Source organism: Balaenoptera ricei, chromosome 12 (genome assembly GCF_028023285.1).
Source record: "Balaenoptera ricei isolate mBalRic1 chromosome 12, mBalRic1.hap2, whole genome shotgun sequence".
NCBI classification, from domain to species: domain Eukaryota; kingdom Metazoa; phylum Chordata; class Mammalia; order Artiodactyla; family Balaenopteridae; genus Balaenoptera; species Balaenoptera ricei.
Window position 1 is genome coordinate 28,828,893 of NC_082650.1, and position 25,007 is coordinate 28,853,899.

The following is a 25,007-nucleotide window of genomic DNA, read 5'->3' on the forward strand; positions in this document are numbered from 1 at the left end:
TGGAACGCCGGCGTAGGTCAAGGATCCCGACTCGAAATATCAAGTCCAAACTAACAAATTATAAGCGCTGTAATGGTGTAATTCGTCTCCTTCGAAAGCCCCGTCAGTCAATTTGTCTGTGGGCGCGGCCTCGCCGAAACGCACCCCTCCCGTGAGCATGAGTGCGCATGCGTCCTCAGAGAGGCGAATGAACCTGAGAGGTTGCCGTACTCAGATAAGACGTCGTGCGTGCGCAGGCGCTCAGCGCTGAGGCCTGCCGGAAGCCAAGATGGCGTATAGGTGTTTGCCAGGCCGCAGTTGGCGCCTGGTCGGTATCTGAGCTGGTAGTTTGTAAGCGGCTGTGGCGAACGCCCTCTCCGCGGTCATGGCCAGGCATCGGAATGTCCGAGGCTATAACTACGATGAAGGTAGGTGGCAGGGTTATGCCGGGACGTCATTTTCATCGTTCCAGCCGGGATCGCAGCCGGTTGGCACTCACTTCCATATGTTAGTTTCTCGTCGGTGGTGCCAGGCTGGCGTTCAGAGGAGGCTCATTTGGAGAAAATTACAGGCCGCCTGAGCTCCACCGAATGGCGTTGTTAAGTCGTGATTTTTGCTTTCTGGGATTGGTTTTATTTAGGGCAGGGGAGGTGCTGCAGGGCCTCATATGGGAAGGACTTTTGAAAAGGTTGGGTTCCGGTGATAGTTACCCACGTAAGCATTATTACCTCTCCCATTGTTTCCCCCCAGGTTGGCTACACACTTTCCTACTTCGAGCTTCTCTCCCCGACCCTCCTTTCAAACAGGCCCATGAAACTTTCTTATTTGTAAAACAAGGATTGACTTAATGCTTACATTCAGCTGTTCTGCTGTAACTGTTAGATTTACAGGGTAAATTTTGTGTGTTTGTTCCTACGCACTTAGTGCAGAACCTGGCTTGAATTAGCTGACAAACTTATTTTCTATGCTTTTCAAGTTAAATTGGAAACTTAGGAGATGGTAGAAAAAATAATACATATTAAAAAGGCCCAAAGAGTAAGTTGATCAGATGACCTTGAGGTGTGTACTCAGTTCTTGGTTGGTCATGCTGAATATAAATGTACTTTTTGGGGAAAAAAAGTAGTATGAGAAGAAAGGGGGCTTCTAAAAGGACTTATTGATTTTAAAAGTGAAATAAAACAATATGAATGTTGTCCAGGAGTTTAATCTCTATACAGTGGATAATTATAGGCATCACCAAGCATCATACAAACTAAAACTATAAACAAGTATGAAGGAGTGCAAATGAATAAAGATCTCTCACTTTGTTGAGTACAGAGCATGCAGTGTGCTTAGTATATTGGTGGTGGTTATTAGCATTCCCAGCAGATTATTCTAGAACATCAGTATGCTCTAATCATAGCGGAGGGCAGCTAACACCCTTTGCTACATTTGAAGGCAGTGATCCAGTTAGCCTGGCACGTGTTAGGTTCCTGGTGGTCACTTCAGAATGGAATTCTTTTTCAGTGTTGCAGTGGATGTTAAGTATTGCCTGTGGACCACTGTTACCTGAGAAATGACTTTAGCCTGGGAGATACTTTTGCAAATATGCTGTAAAAGACATGAATAGGTCTAATTACTACTTATGCATTTCTTTAATAGATATTTATCATGTCCTCAATCAACATTGAGTGTTTGGAGTACTGTTTGAGCTTTGGGGACCAACAGCAAGATGTTTGAGGGAGTTTAAAGAGGGAGATACACAAGTAACAGATGATTATGAAGTGCTATGGGAGCTACTTAAGTGAGAACAGCTGTTCAGAACGAGTCGGAGGAGTTTAAGCAGAACTCGTTCGTGAAGGAAGGCATCCTGAAGGAGAGGTGCTTGGCTTGAGGGAGTGAGTGCTAAGTATCTTCTCACCTTAGCCACCCCAGATCAGGTTTTCAGATTTCTTTGGAACAATTGATGATATCATAACCAAGCTGTTTCTATAGCATCGGAGGTTCATCCCCTTTTCTTGCTTGTGAAAGTTCTACTTATTTTAAGTGTCCAGTTTTTTTCTTTTCTCAGTTAAGCTTTCCGTTCTCTCAGATAATAATTTAAAAATTCTCAAAAGTAATATAACTTCATTACAGAGATTTTTGTGCTCCAAAATCTATTGGTTCCTTTCCTTAACTCTCATTTTGTTCTTCTCTGTAATATGGGTAGTACTTTACAAGACTGCCTCACCTACTAATTAATAAAAGTCCCAGGAAGGCAAAGCCCATACTTTATTTTTATATTTACTCCATTAGCCAGTACAATGCTTTATGTGCAGTAAATACTCCAAAATATTGTTGAGGAAAAGAACCACTTTACAAAAATCCCAGGAAAGAATTCTCTTTATCTTCTGATACTGTGACACTTTTAGGGTTCATTTCAGTACTGAAAAACTGACCCAGTACAAAAAGATTCTTGTTGTCTTTAATATCCAAATATATATTTTTTGTGAATGGCTTCTCATTTATTTGCTAATAATTTTTTATTAAGTCGGGATTGTGATCTAATAATTTATTGAATGTGTAAAAATTTACACATTTTAATCCAATAGTAGCATTTATGTAATTTTTCTTTGCCATAAATATTTGGTCTCAGCCTTTGAACATGCTGTTCCTGCTGCTGCTACATGAATACCCTCAGAAATTAGCTAACTATCCTTTGGAATTGGTTTAAAATATGATATTCCTGGGGATCTTTCCCTAGCCACCCCACTCCCAATTCTGTTTTTGTTGTTCCTATGTGTGTTTCCAGATCATTCTGTATTCTTATGTCTCAAACACTTGTAATATCGTTTTGTAATTGCTCGTTTTCTCGTCTGTCTTCCCTTGTTAGATTTTAGGTTTGTAGAGATCTGGGAATGTGCCTGCCACTCAGTCTTGTACCCCAAATGTCTCTGATAGCCCCTGGCATAGTGTTAGTATTTGTTGAATGAATAAATACACTTAGGTAAACATGTTTATGTTCTTTGTGGGCTTTTAGTTATAGATTGATTCATTAATTTATAATAAAACAAGTGTTAATTTATGCCAAGCATGTGTCAGGTAGTTGCCTAGACAGTCTTGCCCTGAAGGAGCTTATAGTCCATGGAGTGAGCCAGGTATGGTGCTTTGAAGACATTCAGTTAGAGGAGTGTGCTAGAGAATAAAAGTGGCAGGCAGGGCTTGCTGCTTTACCCGGAGCGCTCAGGGAAGACTTCTGAAATAGATGACATTTGAGCTGGAACCTTAACTAGGAGAAGGGAACAGCCGTAGGAAAAGCTGGGCAAAGAGCATATTCTAGTCAGTACGAAAAAAGGCCAATTAGCTAGAGCAGAGGGGAGTTTAGGATAAGCTGGGTTTTGTGCATTACCTAGCTTTACATGAAGAAAAACTGCCTTCATGGTCTGATTGTATACCCTGCGCTAGTCAGTTGTATGGAAAATAAATGTTTTGGTTAGAGCAGGCATCTGGTGAAAAAATGGATGGAAGGCTTATTTCAGATTTTTGTCAATACTGGAAGGACAATTCAAGTACATGGTGTATGGGATTATTCTTTGATCACACGAAGTGAAAACTTGGAAAAACTTCTTAAAACTCAATTAGCTTAAAAATCTAAAAACATGTATGTCTTCATAAATATAGAAAGTCTGTAAATACCTACTTTGGGTAGAATTTTTAGAATTTTTTTTGAAAAGTGGACATTCTAAGTGGACATTCTAAGATGAACAATTTAATTAATTTAATTTAATTTATTTTGGAGAGAATTCAGATGTTTCCTCATTAATAACTAAGAATATAAAAAGAACTTGTAAGTGAATTTATCTCTTGTATTTTTATTTTAGATTTTGAAGATGATGATCTCTATGGCCAGTCTGTAGAGGATGATTATTGTATTTCACCATCAACAGGTGAATTTTTAAAAATAATTTGATTTTCATTATTTGGGTATTTAAAAATGTTAAGTAAATGTTATTGTCATTCTAGGACAAGCATGTTCCAGGAGACTGTAATATTATGTACCATTTAGAAAGATAATTGTATGTGAACTTTAAAGGTATATAAAATAATTTCTTTACTTACGAATAGAATTTAAAATTTTGATTCCATCATTTGACTTTAAACAATTTGAAGAAAACTCTGAAAACTATGGTTTTCCAATATTCTTTGCAGCATGCAATTAATCTGAATTGACTAAAATCGTAATTTAGTCAATAATGAAAATCTAAAACTTCTGAAGGCAGACAGCAGTTAATTTTATATTCCCAGGAAAATCTTGAATATTAGAAACACTGAAGTGTTATGCATAGACTTCCCTTCATACAGTACTTTATCTACTGTAAATAAACCAAATACATGTAATTCAAACTTCTGATGGAACTGCAAAGTGATTTAGAGTTCAAATTCCTGTAGGATTCCACATAAGAGCTGCATCTTCTGTCTCATTTGCTGAAAAATTTCTTCCTTGCAACCATATAACAAAAACATTTCCTCTGTTCTTTACAGCAGAGACAGTGTCTTTTTACATATATATGTATATATATTTTAATGTCTTTATTGGAGTATAATTGCTTTACAGTGGTGTGTTAGTTTCTGCTTTACAACATAGTGAATCAGCTATACATATACATATATCCCCATATTTCCTCCCTCTTGTGTGTCTCCCTCCCACCCTCCCTGGCCCACCCCTCTAGGTGGACACAAAGCACCGAGCTGATCTCCCTGTGCTATGTGGCTGCTTCCCACTAGCTACCTGTTTTACATTTGGTAGTGTATATATGTCCATGCCACTCTGACTTCGTCCCAGCTTACCTTTCCCCCTCACTGTGTCCTCAAGTCCATTCTCTACATCTGCGTCTTTATTCCTGTCCTGCCCCTAGGTTCTTCAGAACCATTTTTTTTGTTTTAGATTTCGTATATATGTGTTAGCATACGGTATTTGTTTTTCTCTTTCTGACTTACTTCACTCTGTATGACAGACTCTAGGTCCATCCACCTCACTACAAATAACTCAGTTTCATTTCTTTATATGGCTGAGTAATATTCCATTGCATATATGTGCCACATCTTCTTTATCCATTCATCTGTCGATGGACACTTAGGTTGCTTCCATGTCCTGGTGATTGTAAATAGTGCTGCAATGAACATTGTGGTACATGAGAGACAGTGTCTTTGATCCAGACCTTTTTCTCACTAATTTCCCTAACAATGCGTTTGTCTTCAAATTTTAGCCTACTCTATAAACAGTTGGTTAAAATGCCTTGATAAATTTTACTATGCCATAAAAGCAGGTGCAATTACATATAGTTATGTACAGCATAAATATAATTCATAAAACTCATTTTCCACTAGTTGAAAGGTTTAATATCGTAATTAAAATTTCTATCAGTGTGCCTTGTCTTTAATACCTTATAGTCTCCTGAGCTGTTTTGTAAACCTGCTTTATGCCTCCTCTTAGTCTCTGAAGACCAAGTATGTCCCTTCTGACTTTTTAGAATTTCTTTTTCTTTATAAAGGCATAGGTGCTCTAGAAGTTGTCATAGCACCTCTACTCTTCCTGTCATCTTTTTTCCTGTTACTTATTACTCTGTAATGCATCTAGCTCTTTATGTGTACTTTAATCATTTAGCCTAACTAATCAGAGCCTTTCTTCTCTTCCTTTAATGTTACACTGTTATCAGTCGTGAGTTTATTAGGAGATAGAAATTGCACCAGTTGTTTTGCCAGAGAGATTTTAATGTAAAAAGTTGTTAACTAGGTATTAGAGACAAAAAATGCAAACCAAAATATCAAGGAGGTAGTAACTTTAGGAAGCATTTATCACCTCTAGTTCCTAGGGGAACCAATGGACAAGGTTGAAGCCAACCTTTAGAACCTGGTGCGGGGCTCCTTTGAGCTGGGACCTAGATGTGTAACAAGAGGGTTCTGCTTTGTTGCTTTGCCACTGAAGTTCAGAGGAGGGACTGTGGAGCTGGGACTGAGACCTGAGGAGGGGATGCTCTGTGGCTGGGACTGGTGTCTCTGAAGGGACACTGTGAAGCTGGGCTTCAGCCTTTTGAAGAGGGAATTCTAGCGGGCTGTCTGGTCATGGTTGAAGCTGGTTCTGGGAGTTTTGGAAAAACTGCAAACTGATATAAATTGCAGTTACTGGAACAAATGATATCTGCAAGATGAAGTGTTGCTGGGGTGATGGTGACCAGATAAGAAACAAAAAGGAAAGGAGCATGTGTGTTCCTCTTCCAGCCTTCCAGTCTCCCTTTAGCATCTCCTGTTGGCTGATCCTAAAAGGGAGCCAGCTGTCATAGAAGAAATGTGCTTTGCAGACTTCAACCCCAGCGTCACAGAGCAGAGTAAAGAGACTGGGTTAGAAGCTGAGAGGCGGCTTAATCAGCATTCCTTTAAAGCTTCTTCTTCAGTGATTCAAAAAGACCATATTTTGTAGGGATTAGGGATAAAAGAAATTTCAGTTTTCCCAAGGAACCTCCCAGGCACTTGTCATTTGCAGTGTGTTAAAGAAAACTCTATGGGTTAACCTTTTGGGGCACCTACAGTTCATTATCATCAGTTGACTAGGTGACAAAGTAATATCTGGTAGCACTAACTAGTATTACAAGTGAAGTAAAGATCATGGCATGTTCATGACACTGAGAAGGTGATGTGGGTGTGATAATTAGATTTGAGTTTTTAAAAAAAATCTCATATAGTAGAGACTGGATTGACGGTGGTACATAAGTGGATGTAGATAGAGTAGTTAGGAGACTATTATACTAATCTAGAGGAGATGAGGATATTTCAGGACTGTGTTCTCAAAATGTGGTCCATGTATCATTTGCATTACTTGAGAATTTGTTCGAAAAGTAATTCTGGGCCCCACCCCATAGTCAGAAGCTCTGAGGGTGGGACACAGCTACTGCTTTGAGAACCATTTGTTTAGGACAGGGATGACAGCAGGGGATTTGCAAATAGATTCAAGAGATAATTACAGGAGCTAAGGTCTACTTGGAAGTTGGTGGACTATGGCTTGCACAAGGAAACCTTCATAGGGAGAGGGACTACTGAAAGACATCTTAATATTGCAGATTAATGCATTCATTTATCTAGGCTTGTCTCAATAAATCATGCTTAATCTTGAGTAATGAGCTAACACTACACAAGGTCAGGCATTCTGAAGGTGTTTTTCTGAGATTTGCTTTTATGGCCTACCTTTCTTGAGGTCATAGTTTATCCCTTGTCTCTCACAGCCCTTGATATGTGTCTTGTCTGTGGTTCATATTCAGGACAGTCTGACTCTTTGAAAGTTACCTCTGTATACTCCAGGAAGTCAACCGTCTATCAAAGCAGGAGATAGTTAAATGGTTTTGACTTTCTTCTGTGACAAACTGGTATTTTTAACAAAAGCATGTAGTTTCGGATTTTTAAATTTTCCAAAACATGTATAAAGTAGTAGTAATATCAGATCAGACACTTTTCCTCTTTAGTGGTATATTTTTCCAAGCAATTTTCAATTAAAAAATAGTTTTAGAAGGATACTTTCTGTTCTTAAAGAAGCAGCTAATGTCATCGAAGAGATGATTGAATTCATGGTCTAATGAATTCTGGTAATTGAATGACTTTATCAATTAATAGGAGTTTCTCTAAATTTTATTATGTATTTTTTTTAACTCTACTAAGCACAGTTTTCTTGATGGAAAGGTGATTTCTAAATGTTATAGCTTTTTTTTTCTTTAGAAAGATTGACTTTGATGCTGAATATTGAACATACATTAGGGAGCTGGTGATAGCAAAAAGAGCCTATAAATAAAACTTTGAACAGTTATAAATCTTGTTTCAACTAATATAATTAGAAGTGGTAAAAGATAAACTGAAGCATATTAACATTTTTAAGAGTTTATTTGAGCAGTTTGAATCAGGTAGCTCCAAACTGGAAGTGGTTAGGAGCACTCCACCAACAGGAGCTGGGGCAAGGTTTTTATAGAGAAGACATGAAGCAAAGCAAGGGAATTATTTGGTTGGCTACAGCTTAACCCATTACATTATTTGGGGGAGAGTAGTTGGCTTTCTGTGATTGGTTGTTCTAAATCCTGAGGCCTTTGCAGGAATTGACTCTGGATTGGTTTTCCCTTTGCAACCAAGGCATTAGAGCCACTTCAGTCTCATGGCCTCCTTGTATGATTAATTTAACAGTAGTTAACCTTATTCAGTCCATTCCATGTTAATTTATTGAGCATCAATTAACATGTAAGGAAGCTTGTTAAAAGTTCCCTTCAAATGACAGTATGGTGGGTAAAGAAGTAGTCCTGCCTGAAGGAGTCTGGAAAGGCTTTCTGGAACGAGGTGGGATTGGGACTGGTAAATTTGGGAGTAAGAATGGCATCCTAGAGAGGAAACAGCAGTGCTTGAGCAGTGGCCTCTAAGTGAGGCGTGTTTGGGAAGACTCACATGATTAATGCAGTTGCAGCACAAAGAGGGCTCAGAAAGGAAATAGCCAAATTGTGGAAGAAGGTTTTTAATTTTAGGTGTGTAGTTTTAGCTTATTGAAGGTTTTTGAGTTAAGGGGGTCATGTTTTAGGAAAGTAACTGATGACAGTATACAAAGTGGACTACATCTGGGACAGATGAAAGGGGAGACTTGTAGGCTCTTTCCTACCTTCCCTGATGATACCAATCAGCTGGGAGTAATTGTAAAAATAGAGATTCCCTGCCCCATTCCAACACCACTTAACCAGAATCTCCAGGGGAAGAAGCCTAGAAAGCTGTATCTTTAATGAGTGCCTCACATAATTTTTATTTTAAGATGTTTAGGAAGCAATATTAGGCAGTTGCAGGAGTCAGGTTTTGAATTCTCTGAATTTTTATGTTTATCAAAATGCTTTAAATTATAAAAGTCACTATGGGTGTCCAATTTTTCAGAAAGCATTTCTGTCAAAGTTTGTGATTAAATTTTTAGAAAAGAAGAGCATTTTATATTTATCCTTTTCTCTCCATTGCTTTTCTCTCACTCTTTTTTATCATATTTGTTGCCTTTTGGCTCTCATTTCAACTTCAGAGATCTGGATTCTTCTTTTTTCCCCAGCAGCTATTTTCCCTGGGGAATTTTCCTACCCAGCGTCCCTCTGCACTCCCGGGCAAATCCAGCCATCACTTACTTCTTTTTTTTTTTTTTTGGCTGTGTTTGGTCTTCGTTGCTGCACGGGCTTTCTCTGGTTGCAGCGAGCGGGGGCTACTCTTCGTTACGGTGTGCAGTCTTCTCATTGCGATGGCTTCTCTTGTTGCGGAGCATGGGCTCTAGGCCCCCAGGCTTCAGTAGTTGCAGCACGTGGGCTCAGTAGTTGTGGCTCATGGGCTCTAGAGCACAAACTCAGTAGTCGTGGCTCACGGGCTTAGTTACTCCACGGCATGTGGGATCCTCCCAGACCAGGGCTTGAACCCACGTCCTCTGCATTGGCAGGAGGATTCTCAACCACTGCGCCACCAGGGATGTCCCATCATTTACTTCTAAAACAATGGCCACAGTTTCTGAGTTGGATCTGTGTGTGGGAGGGGGTAGGAAAAGCCCCTAGGAAGAATAGCTCCTTGGGGGTAGAGTAGAAGTCTGGATTTTGATAACTTCCTTTTTCCCTGTCAATATTTCCTAAGTGAAAATTGTTCACGGACGTATCTGATTTCTTCTCTCACTTAATTTTTGATTTGTCTTAGGTTTTTCCTCACAGTTCAGAGCTATGAGAGAAAGTTGGGGAAAGTATATTAGTTAGTTTTAGGCTAAACTGAATAGTTAATTACAGCCAGGAAAGTAGTTTGAAAATCATCAGGCACAAAATGGCCTGGTTTACATTTTTTAATGCTACCACATTTTATTGTATCTAAAATGCCATGGATTGTAAGACATATTGTTATTTTACATACCACTTAAAAAAAAATCAGCTGTCAGTCTAAGTATTACATAATACTAAGATGCCATTTGATTGTAAGACATCCCTCATTCTGAGATTTTTAATGTATGAAAAAAGTGGTCATCTTAGAAAATCTGTGAAACAGGATATTTTTCCTGCTGTTTAACCATGTTGACTTTGTAATGGCAGTATTGTATTTTACTTGCACAAGAGGGAGGGAAAATAGTGATATATATATAGCATAATATGTACATTTTTGAAAAACCTTGTGGTCTTTAAAATTGTATACTAAAAAATAACAAAACCTCTGGGAAAAAAATAGGATCATGACAGACCACTCAGCCCGTAAAGTATCAATACTAATAAAACCAATAATCATCTAATAAAAATGCTTGCACATTTGGAAAGTTACAGTAACTTCCTAATAAAGATATATTCCAGTATATATGGGACTTTACATTTAACAAAAAGGTGAAAGCTTGATAGAGGTGTAAGGAAGAGTTGAAACTAATGAGTAATGTTGCAAAGGCAAAATACTCACAGGTCTTAGAGAGCCAAGCGGTAAGCATGCACAAAACAGGACACATGGCCAAATGGAGCCAAGAGGAAGAATGTGGGGCTATCTGGCATTAAAGTACAATTCCAATTACAGTATAATGTTCTATGGTTGGTGTTATTGAACTTTGTATTTGCGTTACAAAGTGTTGGGGGGAAAATCTCATAAACCAAAGCAACTTGAATGTTACCGTCATCATTCCCCTGTTGACCATTTGGTATAAACTAGTTTGTGTTAAGGAAACATGCATTATAGCAGAATAGATTGAATTCTCTCAACTGCTCTTTATTTCTCTTATTCTGTTCTCCTTGTTCAGGATGTCTTCCACCTCTTCTTCAGTTTTTCTGATGTTCTTGCCTTCTTTATTATAACTGCTCTAGTCTTCAGTGATTACTTAATCTTCCGTGCTTCTGTAGCACTTGTCATCTGTACTACTCATTTGGCTTTTAAAGTATGTCATTACCTTTTCTTTTTTTGCCTTTCCTGCTAATCTGTAAGGCCATCATTGATTTATACTATAAATAAATAGCACTTACGCCATGACCTTCTGAGTATAGGTGTTACCCTTAAGTCATAGTATTTTCTATTGTCTATATATGTGTTATCTATACATTTTGAATGCAGTTAGAGATTCCCTTTCATGGATAGTGCCTTCCTGAAAACATGCACAAAAGTCAAATGTGGGAACTCTCAGCAACAGACATACATGTTATGTGCTCTTCCAGAAAGCTAAATAATATAAAATCCTTGATAACACCTTGCCTTTAGAATACTGTATTGATGTTTTTATCCTCCTTAAACTTATTCTTTAATTTTATTCCTTCGTAATTGAATACATTCTCTAGGACTTGAGTTCAGTGGGCATCCAGTTGACGTGGAAGAGTGAACACTTTGGGCATTCATGATGATTCTCTCCTTTGCTCACACGTATTTCGTGTATGATACAAGCATATGTTGGCACTTTGATATTTTGTCTTTCTACCTATTAATGAAAAATATAATGCCCAGTTATATGTTGAGTAATGGCACTGCCAGTACTGCAGAGTAGCACAGACTTCTGTCTGAAAGTCAACGTTAGGTGTATGACACTAATATACAGTCTCAGTGTATGATTGAAGTATAAACTGTTTAAAAGTTAAGGCCTATGGGGACTTCCTGGGCGGTCCAGTGGTTAAGACTTCGCCTTCCAATGCAGGGGGATGTGGGTTCGATTCCTGGTTGGGGAACTAAGATCCCACATGCCCTGTGGCCAAAAAACCAAAACATAAAACAGAAGCAGTGTTGTAACAGATTCACTAAAGACTTTAAAAATGGTCCACATCAAAAAAAAATCTTTAAAAAAAAAAAAAAGTTAAGGCCTATGATTTTGGTCAACTCTTGGGTTCAGGCAAAATTAGTAGTTCTTGGAAAGTGAAAATCTTGTCTGTTTTTGGTATTTTCTTAATTATGCAAATGAACAAATTTGATATGATGTTTAAAGTATTTGTATCAAAGAAAAAATTTCAGGGAAGGTGGAGTAGTAGGCAAGGATGAGATATTAGGAGAGATAATTTTTGAAAACTGTGGAGAAAGTAAGCTCAGTGTTTATGAGATAGAAGGAAAGAAGGAAGACAATTATAAGGGGCTAGTGAATGGTTAGTAAGGACATTTGAGCAGAATTTGGGTATGATATGTTTTGTCTTTGTTTTTGTTTTCATCCGTTATTATAAATGTGGGCAAATGACTGTAGGTGGTAGGTCAGAATCTTTGATTTTTATTTTAACTGTTGTTAAAGAAAAAAGTTAATGGGAAATGGCTACAGTATAGCATTCTTTAATCATTGTATATTCTAGCTGCTCAGTTTATTTACTCACAACGTGACAAACCTTCAGTTGTTGAACCTGTAGAAGAATATGATTATGAAGATTTGAAAGAATCCTCCAGTTCTCTTTTGAACCATCAGCTAAGCGGAATTGATCAAGGTATAGTAAAAAGTAGTCTATCTATGTTTCTTATCTGAAAATGATTAATAATCAGTTTACCGGAAATTATCAATTTTATTGTTCATAATAATGATCGTGGGTAGTAATGGTATGAACTACCATTATATCTTATATCTTCAAGGAAAATTTACATTTTATTAATTATATTTTGTGAGGACTAGATGGTTAACTGTATGGTTGAAAAATTGTGTGGCTGTTATTTAATAACTGGAATTTTTGATTGAAATCTCCTTAGGAGAGAAACTTCAATGATTTGTTTTCTTTTAGCAATATTTATTGTTTCATAAGCTCTATGTAGAGCTTATGGTTAGATTACAGAAGCTCATTTCCTTGCAAAATGTTAGGTTCCAAAAGTCTGGTTTTTATAAAAAAAAAAATTTTAAGTCTGAAGTAATACTATACAGTGTCCTGATTGGTCACAGTCATGTAAATTAAGTTTCAAGATAGAACTCGTAAATGGTAATGGCATTGGTTCTGAGTTTGCTTCTTTTTAGTTCTCTTAAACATTTTAACAAAGATATTTTATATTTTGGCTTTTGCCTTTTATAAATAAATTTCAAATATGACATTGTTTCAAACATACTACTCAAGCTATAGATTGATGAACAATGTAGTAGACCTAAAATCACCAGGTATAACAGTAATGCCACCCGTTGGTAGTGAGCGGGGCTGAGCTGATTTGCTCTTTCTGTGGAGTGTGGCTTTGTTCTATAAATGTTTTTAAATTGAAAATTTATAACAATTTAAAAACAGGAAGGGGGGAGTATATGAATCTGAGAGCTGATCTTTGAATAAATCAGTAAAATATATGTCAGCTGCTACCCAAATCAAGAAAAATGGAGAAAGCACAAATACACAAAATTAGAAAGCGGAAAGGGAAACAACAGAAAATAAAAAAATTCATCAACTCGGCAAATACATTTGTTAATCTGGATAAAAGTTTGTAGAGGAGCTGCTGTATAAATTCCTTGATAGTTTCGATTATATTTTTAAAGAATGTGTTATAGTTGTCATTGTGGGGGGAAAGGGTAGGAATAAAGTAGAAGTCTTATACTTTCTCTGCTGTGCCTCAGTATGATTAAGGAGGTATGAAATTCAGAGTTATGTTTGAGAATGAAAGTTAATCATTCCCACCTTACATATGTGAGTAATTGCATGATAACAATAATAATGATTGTAGCTAACCTCTACTAACTGCTTTCCGGGTATTGTTCTAAGTGCTGTTCAGGTAATTGCATATTTAGTCTTCATAACAACCTTATGAGGTAGGCCAGGTATTGTCTTCATTTTATAGGGGAAGAAAATGAGACACAAAGTTACTTTGCTGAAGTTGCACCAGCTAGTAAGTGGCATTAGGATATGAACCAAGACAGCCTGACTCTGTATGTCTACTCTTTGTGTATGTGTAGACAACAGTTGCTATAATTAATTAGAAGAGGCCCTGATGCTAGCTATATACTAAGTATTCTGTTCCAGTTTTAGTAATTCATGTATTTATGAAATAGGTATAATTTTTCAAGTTTAGCTTATTAGCCTATAATTAATTTTGGACTCAAGCAAAGCAGAATTACCCAAATATTTGAGAATTTATTTTTAATAATTAAAAAAGGGAGCAATGGAAAAAGTATTAAATACTTCTTTTTTTTAAAAGAAAGCATATTGCGAGTAGATTCCTTGTTTAGTATGAAAGCATGTGAAAATGTAATGTACAGTGCATTCTGTGAACTGGTTTCACTGGATTAGGGAGTCTGAAAACTTGAGTTATATTTTGATTACTGCTAAACTTAGTAGTGCCATGATTTTCAGTCCTCTTATCTTTATGACTTAGAATTTGATATATCTAAGTCATAGAGTTACTGTGAGGATTACAAAGGATATATATACATATGTGTATATGTATAATGCATATATATGTATTAATATTTTGAAAATTGTCAACTGCTATACAAATATAAATTAATATATTCATGCATTTTTATTTGGTGGCCCCTAGGTACCAGGTACTATTTTAGGATCTAGGGGTATAAAGCCTTTGCTCTCATGGAATTTACGTCATTATTGAATGTTATTAGTAATTACTTTTTATAATAACATAGTCATCAGAAAAGAAAAATTCTTAAAGATTTTAGATATCCAGATTTAAATCTTTGTGTTTAAAATGAATGTCCGGGGACTTCCCTGGCAGTCCAGTGGCTGGAAATCCATGCTTCCACTGTAGGGGGTGCGGGTTTGATCCCTGGTTGGGGAACTAAGATCCCACATGCTGTGCGGTGTGGCCAAAAAAAAAAAAAAAGAAATGTCTATTCTTTCCTTAATCTATTGGATTTCCTAATTTTTATGGCATTTTTATGCCAAGTTATCTCGCCCATTTTTAAAGCATTGTTAAGGATGATTTTAGTTGGCTGAGTAGAACTGAAGTTAGCCTAAAATAGAACGTACTTAATAATGGTTAAGGTAGTAATGCAAGAAATTTAAGAAATATACTTAGTGATTAACTGGGTTCACTAACTAGTTAGAAGTATTTTTATAATTAACCCTCCCTTTCTACACACGTAAAAAATCATCAGTATAGGCCTCATCATCCTCATTGACTGAAATAGATTTTAGTGTATACAATTTACGCTTTTTTCAAGGATTAGTCAATATTACTTTGGAGACATTTATTATAGTGATTTCTTAATTATTGAAATTGTTCCTCTGATAAGGGAAGCTAGGTATATTGTGGATAAAAATATAATCACTGTAATTTTTGCCAAGGAAAAATGACTTGAACATCCTGCTGTAGTTTCAAATCCTTTTTTCAGTTTTGAAGATTGAGGGTTCTTTCATGACACCACATAGTATAGCTTTTAATTATTGTTGTCTGTTCTAGCTCGTCTTTTTTCATGCCTTGATCACATGAGAGAGGTACTTGGAGATGCTGTGCCAGATGACATATTGATTGAAGCAGTTCTGAAGAACAAGTTTGATGTGCAAAAGGCTTTGTCAGTGGTTCTGGAGCAAGATAAAATGCAGAATTTGAAGGTCAAGAGTGAGGGAGCAATATCTACAGGAAAGATAGCAAAAGGTATGCTTTTACTTGTTCTCTTTTAGTTTTACAGTTAATACTTTGAAAGAGGCTTTGATTTGATTGATCTGTTAAGAAAAATGCATGAAAATTTTGCATGTTATAATAATTCTTAATTATTATCAGTTGATTTTACAGTTTGTGAATTTTTAAGCTCAATGGCTGCATTCCCTTCACTCTGTTAAAGCCTGTTTTTTATTTCCCTGCTTGTTCTTGTAACTAACAGAATATAAGGGAAATAAAATTAGATAACAGCAAGACAGAACACTTTTTGCTTTTAATTATTGTTTTTTTTTTTAACTTTAGTGAGTCAGGAGATAGAAATTAATAGCCAGACAATGTCAAAAAAATCCCTTTATGGTTATAACATTTTATGAATATAATTTAGTTTTATTTAAATATCCTAAGTATTATAATTCTACCACTCTTTCATTTCATAGCCAGATCTTTAATTTTAAATTTTAGTATTTGGGGTTAAATTTAGAACTTAGTCCACAAGAGAAGGTAACCAATTATATTAATTGGTATGATGCCTGTCAGGAGGAGCATGGTGATTTGTTAACTGGGTTGATATTTCTCATAACCTAAAGAGTAGATTTTTGCCATAGCGAAATTGTATGCAGTCTGTTACTATGAAATAAGGGTCATGTTTATGTAAATTAAAAATTTTTTTATTTTGGTGGGGGGTGGGATGCACTTTTAACTGACCAATAATATGAGAATGAGTCTGTAATGTGTCATCTATATTAATAGTTTATCCCAGATCACAGTAGAAATTATAGGGTATTATTTGTTTGCATGTTTTTAATACATTAAAAATACAGAAGATGAACCTAGTTCTTTCCATTGGTTTTTTAAACGTTTTGAATTTGAGACAGTCCTGACTATAAGTATCTTAAAACCTCACATTTATAAAATTTGTGAAAATTAGAACATTGACTAACTTGGTAATTACCTTTGTATATATCAGTGAACAAAGTATGAAGGTCACTTAAGATGGTTAAAGGAAGGTAAAATCCTTTTTTTTTTTTTTTTTTTTAGAATGTTCACTTTTTATTAAATAATGATCGTGTCACTTTATTCATGCCATAATCAAAAGAAACATTTAGTAATTAAATGCCTCATTTCATGTTTCCTTTTGGTTGCTGTGACTGTCTTCTGCATATGTGAACCTATCCATCTGAAAATTAATGGCTCTTGTAAGGTAAGGAGTCTTATTATCTTCCTCTGAAGTTTCAGCTGATAATGTACAAAGCTCTTGTCCTCAATCTGCAAACCATTTGGATTGCAGTAGCAAACCCTTTGATTTTTCTGGCCCAGTAGCGAAATATGGATTATATCATAATTCTTCGGTTGTACCAAGTCACTATTTACTCCATAAAAAAAAGAAACTTGACAGACCTAAAAGTGAAAAGAAACTAGAATCATGTAAGTTAACAAAAGAGCTGTCGCTAGCTGACCTAATTGATGATATGCCAAGAGATTCTTGTAAAAGTCAGCCATCAGTCAGATTATCATCCACAGATAGTCTGGAGAGTCTACTTTCAAAGAGTCTAGATGCTGATTTGTTAAGACCTCATGCATCTGAATGTATTTCCAAAGATGATTCTGCATTCAAAGGAATACCAGATTTAAAATCCTTAATGATAAAGAGCACAACACCTAATAACTCTTTATTTAGTCAAAATAATTCAGTACCTGATTTGCAAAACATTCCAGCACAAAACAGTTTAGGAAGTTTAAATAATCCTTTGCTCTTAACTAGCTCATTGGAAAATATGGCTGTTGGTAATTTAAATGCTAGTAAAATGACTGAAGTTGGAAGTGTTTCTTCAGTTGAACAAAGCACCAAGAATTGCATATTAAAAAATGACAACTTGCAGTTTTCCCAATGTGAAAGTCCATCCTTAGCTGAACTGTTTCAGGAGCACAAAGAGAACAATCCGAGCCAGTGCTTTACTTTATCTGATCTTTGTAACCAACCATCTGCCAGTTTCACAGATCTAACTTTGGGATCCTTTCCCTTGTCACAACTAGCAAATCGGTATCAGTCTTCGACTGGAATATCAGAATTAACAGGATCTCTGTCATCTTTGGCGTTTTGTAAAGCTTCTCCAACAAGAGACCTTGAGAATTTGTCACTTTCTGATTTGATTGCAGAAACAATTGATATAGACAACTCTCAGATTAAGAAAGATTCCTGTATGCTCAGTTTATGTGAAATGAGGTCACCTGGAATAGATTCTAATATCGATCTTAGTGTCCTCATAAAAGCCCCAGATTTTGTTCCAAAACCTGTAGTAGACCAATCAGTTGCTCCAATACCAGGAACTAAAGTTCTAAGTTCAAAATTAGGGAAAAGTTCCAATTCTTCTGAGGATAATAAGAAAAACAGTAAAGGCTCTCTGACTAGGAAACCACCTTTTTCTGTCTCTTGGACCAAGGCCCTTGCTGCCAGACCTTCAGCTTTTGCTGCAACACTGTGTCTTCGTTACCCATTGAAAAGCTGCAAGCGACGCACCCTTAACCTCTATAAGACTTTTCTTTATAGTAGACAAGTTCAAGACATAAAGGACAAAGAAATAAGTCCTCTTATAGCAATAACACCATTTGACTTCAAATCAGCATCTCCTGATGACACTGTGAAAGCTAATCAAAAGAAAGCTTTTACTAGAGAATAGTAACAAAAGGAAAACTTAATAACTGTTGTAGAGCTTTTTCTTTTAATTTAAAGTCTTTATAGGATTACTTTATATTATGGGATTTAAGTTGTGATTTTTGTATTAAAATTGTCTTAAGTCAGTTGACAACTTCAGTTGATATGTACTTTTGCACTGAAATATTTTTTTTTACTCTGTCTTCTTTTAGTGATAATTGGCTTTAAGTTGATAGCCTACAATGGGTGTATGTTTACAAAATGCTTATGGAAACTTGATATTGTGAAATCAAACCGCAGCTATTTTTGTTTAAAGCATTCAGCTTTTTAAGTTTTTACGATGAGACATTTTCTTTTATAAAATAATTTTGTGCTTTGCTCTTAAATGAAAATGCCACCACTTGGGATCATTACAGTTTAGTGATGAAGATTTTTCTTATGATATGTGGCACAGCATAGCTGAGACCGTATTATATTTTAAAATATTAGTGAAATCATTCCCAGTTTCATTATTTTTCTGCAGGTGAGTACTAAAACTTTTCTATTAGAAAATCTTAAAATTTCTGACTTTTAACAATACTGTGGAGGTTGTTGAAATACATTTTTCATGATAAATGAAAATCCTTTTAAGGGACCATGTACATATTAAAGATGGATTAATACATAAAGTATTTTTATACATTTTCAAAACCATTTGTCCTAAATGAACACTTTAAAATAAATATATATAAAGTCTTTTCAAGTATGGTTGCATGTTCTTTGAATAGATAATCTTATCAGATCTCTTTCACTTTTTTTACTGTAAGTAATGAAATGTGGAGTTTTCCTCTTTGCTACTGACAGCTTTATGTGCTATAATGACAAAGTTTCAGCAATGGCAGGCCAAATAAGAGCTCTTCCAGTCAGTAGAACAAGTACGTAATTCATCCCTTAAAGCAGTCATCCTTAACTAGCAGTCAGAATCACTGGGGGAGTTTTTTTCAAAACACAGGTACTGTGGTTTCACTCCAGATATGGTGAAATCAGTCTCTGAGGGATGACACTTGGGAATGTGTATTTTCAAAATGGTCCCCAGTTGATTCTGATGGGTTACTTCTACTTGAGAACCGCTGCCTTAAAGAAATCAGTAGAATAAAAGAAATTACTAATGCTAAGGATAACATTGGCCAACTTGAATTTTTAATTTGTATTTTCCAGTAATTAGGAATACCAAGGAATATTGCTAATTAGGAATTTAGGGTCTTTTGCCTAAGAAGATGCTGTTTTTATATTATTAGTTATTTCTTGCAGGAAAAAAATATATAAAATGTTATTTCGTAATGAGAATAAAATAGCTATATTTTCCCAGTAAAGAAATATTTTTCTCTCACAGCTACTTTACTATGCATTTGATAATTTTTTTTGTTTCTTGTTTATTTTCAGAATGACATTCCAATCTTTTTAGTTGTATATGATGTTTTTATATCCAGTGTTTTGGTGGGAAAACTTATGTTTTGGTGGGAAAACTTAAGCCAGCCTATGCCTTCATTGTTCTTGACCAAACACTTGTCTTGTGATGTCTTCAGTTTTTGTTTTTAATTGCAGATTTCAGTGCATATCATACTGATGCTTAGATAATATAAATCACAAGTTATATTTTATACTTGATTTTAAAGTTTGAATTACTTCAACTGCTGATTTTGTTTTTCTAGTCTTGAACCTTAATCAAACATTTTAGTAATTTTGAACTATTAATCTATGACTCATCAACTAGGTTTATATAGTGTAGGCAGTCTCCACTTTAGAAGTGAATTGTATTCTAAGTGTTTGTCTGGAACTGACAATAATTCCTGATAGAATAAATGCTACACAAGTGGTCCCTTTGCTCATGAATCCACACATACTTGTTTAATCCATATTGAAGTTGAACAGTGTTACTGTTACATTACCTTCTTTTATAACAAACTAATTTTCAAGTGGAAATATACTTTTTAAGCCACATAGCAGATCTTGTAGAGTGAACTAGATCTCCCTTTGTTGGCTGATAAGGATTGTAACTACTATTTATGAGTTTCTTTTTTTAGGGGAAAAAGTTTCTGTGTTACAGGGTGATAGGGAAGGTAACAATTTTTAAATGTCTCCCTATTTCCGTTTTCACGGCTACCGGTCTGTCAGGCATGTATCTGACATGCACTTGCCCTGTTGACTGAGATCTCTGAGATTCAGAGACAGGAACCAAGAAGACCCACTGTCCCTTCTACCTTGGCCATTGGCCCTTGGCCCTTGGTAGACAAGTGCCTGCTTGTTCACGGATACATTCCTAGTGACAGCAGTTGTTCGCACTAAGTGCATATTCTGCACCAGCTGCTGTTTATTGACTGACTGCTGTCTTGGTAGCTCAGGTATGCTAAGTTTTTTTGGTTTATTTTCCAGTTCAAATACCAGTTTTGAAGTGCAAAGCCATGTTTATTTGCATTATGATCAAGTGCATTGATAGTTTAGGAATATAAATAATGTAATTATCTTCTAAATGATATAAAATACAAAAGACATTTGACCATTTTTCCTCTTCACTTTTTTTGGTTTTTAAAAGAGCTGGTGTTCATAGATGTTTTTCCCTCTGGCATGCTAAAGTCTTCAGTTGACTTTTTTGGTTATGGTTCTTCTTATCATTAATTGCCAAGAACCAGGGTTTCACTTCTGTACAGAATACTTTGCTTAACTTTTCTTTCTTAATTGTTATATCTTTTTCCTATTTCCTAGTTACTGAACTGGTATTCTAACTTCTTTTCCTCCCTTTAGCTTTGAATCTTTCTTTCTTAAACTTTTCTTTCACCTTTTTTTTTTCTCATGTAAATAGTAATAACCATTTCCAGTGTGTTATATTTAATTTTTAGTAGTCAGTGGGAGGTCATAGAACTAATTGTCATACCAAGGATAAAACTAGTCCAGTGCTTTTCTATATGTGGACCATTGCAAATAAACAAGTACACAGTTTATATATTGAGGAAGAACTATGTATCAGGTTTCTGTTTTGTGTTCACACAAGTGTATATTTACTTGTAAAGTCAGTTTTGTAGTAACCTAGAAATTGTTTTCTATTACTTTTATAAACAAAGGTAATGCTGACTAGACGGGGTTATTCATATGAATTTCTTTAGTAGTTTTCTTTTATAATTATATAAGGCTCAGTGTATGCAGTTGTATATTGTAATTTTAATTTCTAGGGTGTAAAAGACTTGTTACATTTTGAGAGTATATATACATTTTTGTAAAAGCTATGTGGAAATAAATTATAATTCAGAGGTTTTCTAAAATCAGGTGTGAAAACACCACAATTTATCCATTAGGATTTTTTATATAGGCTTGATATTTCAGAGTGGTATTTTAATAATTTATGATGAAGTTTTCTGTAAACAAATTGAAAAACAAGCTACGTGGTTGTGAAGACTTTCTTTGAAGATATTTGTCATTTAGAATTCTTATTTTCCAAAAGGTAGAATTTTATGTTTTTACTTTTTAGGACTCCCATAGAAACATTATTAAAGTATAGAATATGGTGACATGGGTAATATTGCAAAGATGGCAGTGGAAAGTAAAAGAATCGATAAAACTACACATTTCTGATGTTGACAATGCCTGGTTTATGTGACTTAAAGGAAAGTGTCATTTTAGTTATAGGACATGTCCTGAGATGAACAAAGATCTGATTCTCAAATGGGAGGGGAAAATGGGTACTTAAACACATAATTATATTTATTACAGTGTGTGTAGCATGCATGACGTTACACTCTCCAAAGCTGACATCTTTGTCTTCCTGATCCAAGCTGCCACCTCCTCCCCTGTTTCCTGTCTTTATCAGCAATAGCACCACCTTCCAGCTGCTTAAGCCAGAAGCCTAGTTAGCACCATCCTTGATTTCTCCCCCTCATTTACTTCTTAGAGCTGATTACCAGTCCTATTATTTCTGCTTTACGAATAAGGAAATATATGTGTGTAGATATATAGTTGATTGTTGTTATTTGTGGTAGTTATGTTTTATAAAGTCATAAATTAGTGAACGAAATATGGGAACATTGACTTGGTGAATACTGAACCATTGCTCCTACAAGAAACACAGGGTTAGGTTCCTGTGATCCTCTGGTCAGAACATTTTTGTCAGCCAATCAATACATAACCTTGTTTTATGTATGTTTAAAGACACTTTATTTAATATATATTATTTATATATTATTGATTAATTGACATTGAACTCACAGCCAGTAGCACTATAACTTAATGCCTAAACAAAGTGTTATCTAACATACATCTTTTATTTGTAAGGCATATTGCAGCTGCCTTGTGCTTAGGAACACTAAACAGTGCTTCAGACTACTCTTGGGGACCATTTTAAACAGCAAAACTACCAGCTAACAGCTCAATGTGAAAAATGTGGCAATAAAGAGGTCATGGAAAGGACACTTGCTTATAGTATGAGAGCTGAAACAAGAAGGCAGAATGTCACCTTGTTTGACCTCAGCTGGGACCGTGCCTGTTGGGCTACTCAAATTTTGTCCTGCTCTGCACTTGTCCACAAGAGACTGCAAAATTGTCGAAAGTAATGATTTTTAGTGAGTAGTTGAATTCATGAATATGGAATCCTAAAATGAGGATTGATTGTACATTTTTTGACCCACTACTCTTTGGTCTTGTTGCTACTTTTTCTCTTAAAGGCTGTTAGCTTTGGGCAGAATTACTAAAATATTTAACTGGCTTCTTTACTTCTCAGTTAATTTTCTCCAAAACACTTTCTGCAATACAGCCAGAGTAACTTTTCTAAAATGTAGCTCTAATTTTCTGTTCCCCTATATAAACCCTTTATTTTATAAGATCTTTTATCAACTGGTTTCGCTTTGTGTAACCCACTACCCAAATCCACCCAAGAAGACCTACCTGAGTTTCCTCTGCTTCTATAGTACTTTGCCCTTCCCCCTCCATTTCTCCTTCTGGCAATTAGCTCTGGAGGTTGTAGTTTATATTCACTTTACTCCTAATCCTGAGATAGGGGAACCTTCATATGTACCCATAATTCACTGTATTCCTTTTTATTACCACCCCATATAAAATCATAACCCCCCTATACATATAGTTCCCTTCCTTTGTAACCCTGCTTTATTGTTCCTCACAACCCTTACATCTGACATTCCGTGTGTGTACACAGTTTTTATCTGTCTCCCTACTGCTCCCCGGTCTCCCCCGACCCTCCCACGCAATTTCTACGAATGTAGGGTTTTTATGTGTTTATTGCTATATTCCCAGCTTAGAATACATCTGGCACATAAATGTAGGAAAGGATTTAAAGTAAAAAGTAAGTCCCACTCTTAAATACTGTCCCACATCTTGTTCCCTAGAGGAAGCTGAAGCTGAAAACAAATCTGAAGAAAAGAAAAATTCTTTTATATTCTTCTAGACACTATTTGCATGTTACACATATCAAATGTATATATATACATTACACAAACGGGAAGATTACTAAACACTTCAGTGTCTATATCACTTAGCAAAGTATATTGCAGATCTTTCCTTACCAGTGTATAGAGATCAATCTCACTCTTTTTAAAAGCTGTGTAGAATTCCATAATATGTTTGTACATTAAACAGCCCCTGTTGATAAACATTTTAACTTGCTATCACTAATGATCCCAAAATGAACATCCTATGTTTCTAGAAATTGAATTTCTATGCCAATAAGTATATACTTTAAAATTTTTGATAAATACTGCCTAATTGTCCTTAATAGTGGCTGTGCTAATTTCCTTCCCACAAGTTTGTGAGTGTTTTTGTTCACATTCTCACAGATAGGATTATTACTCTTTTTGGTGTTATTTTCCTAATAATCGGAAAATATTTTTTTCATTTATTTATATGTCTTTAATGAGTGAGGCTGGCTGCTTTCTCACATATTTAAATCTATTTGTATTTCTCGTCCCTAGAACTACCTATTCCTAATCTTCACCCATTTTTCTGCTAGCTATCTTTCATAATGACTTATAGGAATATATATGTGTGTGTGTATATTTAATATATTCAATTTTTATATTTAAATTCTAAGAAAATCCTGTTGTTATATGCATGGCATATACTTTTTCTTACTTTCAGTTTGTCATCTTTTAGATCATTATTTATAAGACAAATTGTTGATTTTATTATATTCAAATTTACTAATCTTTTATGGGCTTTTGTTTGAAAGTTCTACTTTACTACAAGATAATTTAAAAAAATTATTTGTTTCTTACATGTTTGACAGTTTCTCTCTTTATTTTTTTAAACATTTGAGTGTTTAGTCTAGCTGCTATTAGGGGATAAGGTAGAAATAGAGTTTTTCTGCCAACGTCTTTTCTTTTTTGATGGCTGGATTTGTCACAGTTACCTTTTGTTGTATTACACATCCTTTTTCTTTTTTAACCTGCTTAGAAATGCCATCTTTGACATATGCTAAATTCTTCTCTCTCCATCTGTCTTGTCTGTTTTGGGACTCTGTACTATTCCATTTCTTTGTCTTGTTCTATGCCAGTATCAAATTTTTAATTACTGTAGCTTTTTATTACTATTAGTTTTTAAATATTTTATAGGCTGTCTTATTTTTTTTTCTCCTTTTTCATAGTTTTCCTGAATTACCTCACGTGGCTCTTTTTCCCACATGAGCTTTAGAAACAACATCAAATTACTGAAAAAAATCTAGTTCTAATTTTTATTGGGCTGTTTAATGTTATCAAAAGATTTTTGGAGAAAAAAATAAACCATTTTCATAGATGTAAAAGGCTTTAGCATTACACTATTAGACAGTAAACATTACATTATTTAAATAGGTTTTCTAGTATTGGTCTACGCTGGAACATTCCTAGTTGGTCATGGTGGATTATTC

At 35.3% G+C, this 25,007-nt stretch overlaps 1 protein-coding gene across 5 annotated transcripts in view; it reads left to right on the forward strand.

The window, feature by feature from the left end:
- The first annotated feature begins 238 nt into the window (after positions 1-238).
- Positions 239-25,007, forward strand: part of HBS1L (HBS1 like translational GTPase) — an 83,202-nt gene continuing 58,433 nt past the window's right edge. For 2 of the 5 annotated variants that reach the window (XM_059941150.1, XM_059941151.1), the window contains exons 1-4: positions 239-407; positions 3,819-3,884; positions 12,252-12,380; positions 15,274-15,468. In XM_059941150.1, coding sequence (XP_059797133.1) covers positions 365-407; positions 3,819-3,884; positions 12,252-12,380; positions 15,274-15,468 — 433 coding nt within the window. In that variant the 5' untranslated portion in view covers positions 239-364. The other 3 variants (XM_059941154.1, XM_059941153.1, XM_059941152.1) reach the window with 3 other exon arrangements.